Source organism: Tyto alba, unplaced genomic scaffold (genome assembly GCF_018691265.1).
Source record: "Tyto alba isolate M040663 unplaced genomic scaffold, T.alba_DEE_v4.0 Super-Scaffold_2, whole genome shotgun sequence".
Classification (NCBI taxonomy): Eukaryota; Metazoa; Chordata; class Aves; order Strigiformes; family Tytonidae; genus Tyto; species Tyto alba.
The window spans coordinates 965,939-968,822 of NW_024881282.1; the positions used below are offsets into that span (position 1 = coordinate 965,939).

A 2,884-nucleotide genomic window follows, 5' to 3' on the forward strand; every position below is an offset into this window, starting at 1 on the left:
CCCTGCCCTTCACATTCATCCTACCTGTTGGTGTCCATTGAGCAAGCAATTCTGAGTGTGATTTGCTCAGACACTTTTATCTGCTAATGTGTTTTATAAATAAAAAGCAAGCAAGCAAGCAAGCAGATTTGCCAGGGGAGATCTACCCTTGATAATGTGTTGCTTTCTGGACATGTCACACTCTGCCTGCAAGGTACTGCTGGAAAAGAGTAATTATTTTGGCTGAAAGATGGGTTGCATCCCTGGAAGCAGAAAGCCCAATGCCTCTCTTTCCTGAGTAGGAGAGGTGAAAGTGATGTGGGCAAATGGACTTCAAAAGCGTGGGAGTATTGGAACCACACATGAAGTGGAGCTCTTCAAAGACTGTTCTTGGGCAAACTGTTGTGCATCATCCAAGACTCCTTCGCGAGACCTCGTCTGTGTGACTCCAACCAGGCATGGCCAAGAAAGGCACCTTAAGGGAAGGTGTAAATAGGAAAACTGCTTGTGCAACAGGGAGCAGAGCTCTGGTCTTGTGAAGGGGACAAAGGAGCAGAGACTCATCTGTTCAGCAAATGTCAGGCTGGGTTGAGTGGCTTTATAGACATGCTGGGGTGCAAATGCCAGGGAGGGAAAAGTGTAATCAGATTTAACTTCAGAGGTGATAGAAACTGGACAGGAACACACTGAGAGAGGAAAGTAGAGATAATTCCCAGCTGTTGGAGCAGGCTGGAGGGTTGGAGCTGTCTCCCAGCAGATGCATGAAAGCAAAATATCCTGGGATGGTGACTACCAGTTTCCCTGAGTAAGGTAAGCTGTTGCTTCTAAAGCAACAGATGACACTGTGATACCGAAGGTCCTTTTCAGCTCCATCTTTCTAGGTACAGAGCAAGACAAATGGGAGACGAAGATGGGAAATCAAATAGTCAGTCCTGACAGAGGAGTGAAAAAATTCTCCTGAAGGTCTGGAATAAAACTTCCATCATCTGAAGTTTACTTACTTCCACATCTCATGGTGGCATGTGGAGAAAGGACAGGGACTGGGCTAACTCTTCTCTGCTTGTTTTGATATAGGAACTATGGGACATCAAACCTTAACAAATGTCAGGCTCACAGGAAAAGGAAGGGGTTAGTTCACAAAAGGTCCACTATGTTGTGAAACTCCTTGCTAAAAGACAGTGTGGAGGCTAAAATTTTGCACAAAAGAGACTCGATGGGTTTCTGGCGTGGGGTTACTACAAATGGAGAAACTGCATCCAGCGCAAGGAGTCCCTGAGCTTCGCATGGTTGGAAGATGGGGCGGCACTTGGGAAAGGTGTTGTGGTATTTGTCCTTCCTCGTGCTCTTCCCTAAGGGTCTGCTTTTGATGCTGGATACAGGAGCTGAGGCTGGATGGACCTTTGGCGTGGCCCAGGCTATGGCTGTCCTTGGGTGCCTGGGCTCTCCTCACTCAGGCTCCTGCAGTGACCACCATGTCCCCCTCGCGTCCCACCAACACCTCGCTGTCGGAACTGCACCTGACAGGCATCCCGGGGCTGCAGCACCTGCACCACTGGATCTCCGTCCCCTTCTGCATCATGTACCTCGTCACGCTGGCTGGGAACAGCACCCTCCTGTGTGTGATAAAGGCTGATCCCAGCCTGCACATGCCCATGTTCCTTTTCCTGTCCATGCTGGCTGTCATTGACCTGGTGATGTCCACCTCTATCACCCCCAAAATGCTGGGCATCTTCTGGTTTCACTCCACTGCCATCAGCCTGGATGCTTGTCTCACCCAGATGTACTTTGTTCACGCTTTCTCTGTGATGGAGTCGGGGGTGCTGGTGGCGATGGCCTTTGATCGCTACGTGGCCATCTGCAATCCCCTGAGGTACTTGTCCATCCTGACCAGCCCTGTTGTGGCTGCCATCGGCTTGGCCACCTTGCTCAGGGCTGTGGTTTTCATGAGCCCCCTCACTTTCCAGATTCGCCGCCTGCCCCTCTGCAGCCTGGCAGCCGTGGACCACTCGTACTGCGAGCACATGGCCGTGCTCAAACTGGCCTGCGGCAACGCTGCCTTCAGCAACACCTACAGCCTCTCCTTCTCCACCTACGTGGGCAGCTTCGACTCGCTGCTCATCGCCCTCTCATACATGCTCATCCTCCGAGCTGTGCTCAACCTCTCCTCCCCACAAGCCCGCAAAAAAGCCTTCAGCACCTGCGGCTCGCACCTCTGCATCATAGCCCTCTTCTACATCCCTGGGCTGCTCTCCATGTACATGGAGAGGTACCAGCAGGAGCTCCCACCACACATCCAGGTCCTGTTGGCTGATCTCTACCTCCTCATCCCACCAGCATTCAACCCCCTGATCTACGGCATCAGGATGAAGCAGATTCGTGATGGAGCACGCAGGGTGATGTCCCGGAGGAGACCCATAGCAGGAGGGATTGGGCCTGGCCTTCAAGGCACAGGGCTGGGCCACACGAAGACCAGGTCCATCCCTTAGAATGGCCAAAACCTCTGATGGACCTTGGTGTGGCTCTCTGTACTTCCAGAGCTGCAGGAGTCCCAGGAAATGTTGGCACCCACTGAACTCGGGTCAGCACCAAAAGGCTTCAGCTGGTTGTTCTCCTGCCTGTCCCTAGCACAAGACAGTGACATTGGCACAGGATCTCTGGGTGGTCCAGTTCCCTCAGATGTCCCAACATAAATAAGGATTTCAGCCACCACCTGACCTTGTCCTGGCAAAATGACCTAACGCAGCTGAACCACAGAAACTAGCTGTTTCCTTAATATACCACTTTATGTGCAGCGAAGGCGTGCCAAGCGATGTGAGAGACGTGGGATCACAGGACCACAGGATAACTCAAGCTGCAAGGAACCTCAGCAGATCTCTTGCCCAACCACCTACGGGGTCAGACCAGG

General features: G+C 52.2%; 1 protein-coding gene across 1 annotated transcript; it reads left to right on the forward strand.

Moving 5' to 3' along the window:
• The first annotated feature begins 1,451 nt into the window (after nt 1–1,451).
• On the forward strand, nt 1,452–2,465 carry LOC104361109 (olfactory receptor 52K2). The gene has a single exon (XM_009967176.2). The coding sequence runs from the start codon at nt 1,452–1,454 to the stop codon at nt 2,463–2,465; it is 1,014 nt and encodes a 337-aa protein (XP_009965478.2).
• The last annotated feature ends 419 nt before the right edge of the window (nt 2,466–2,884 follow it).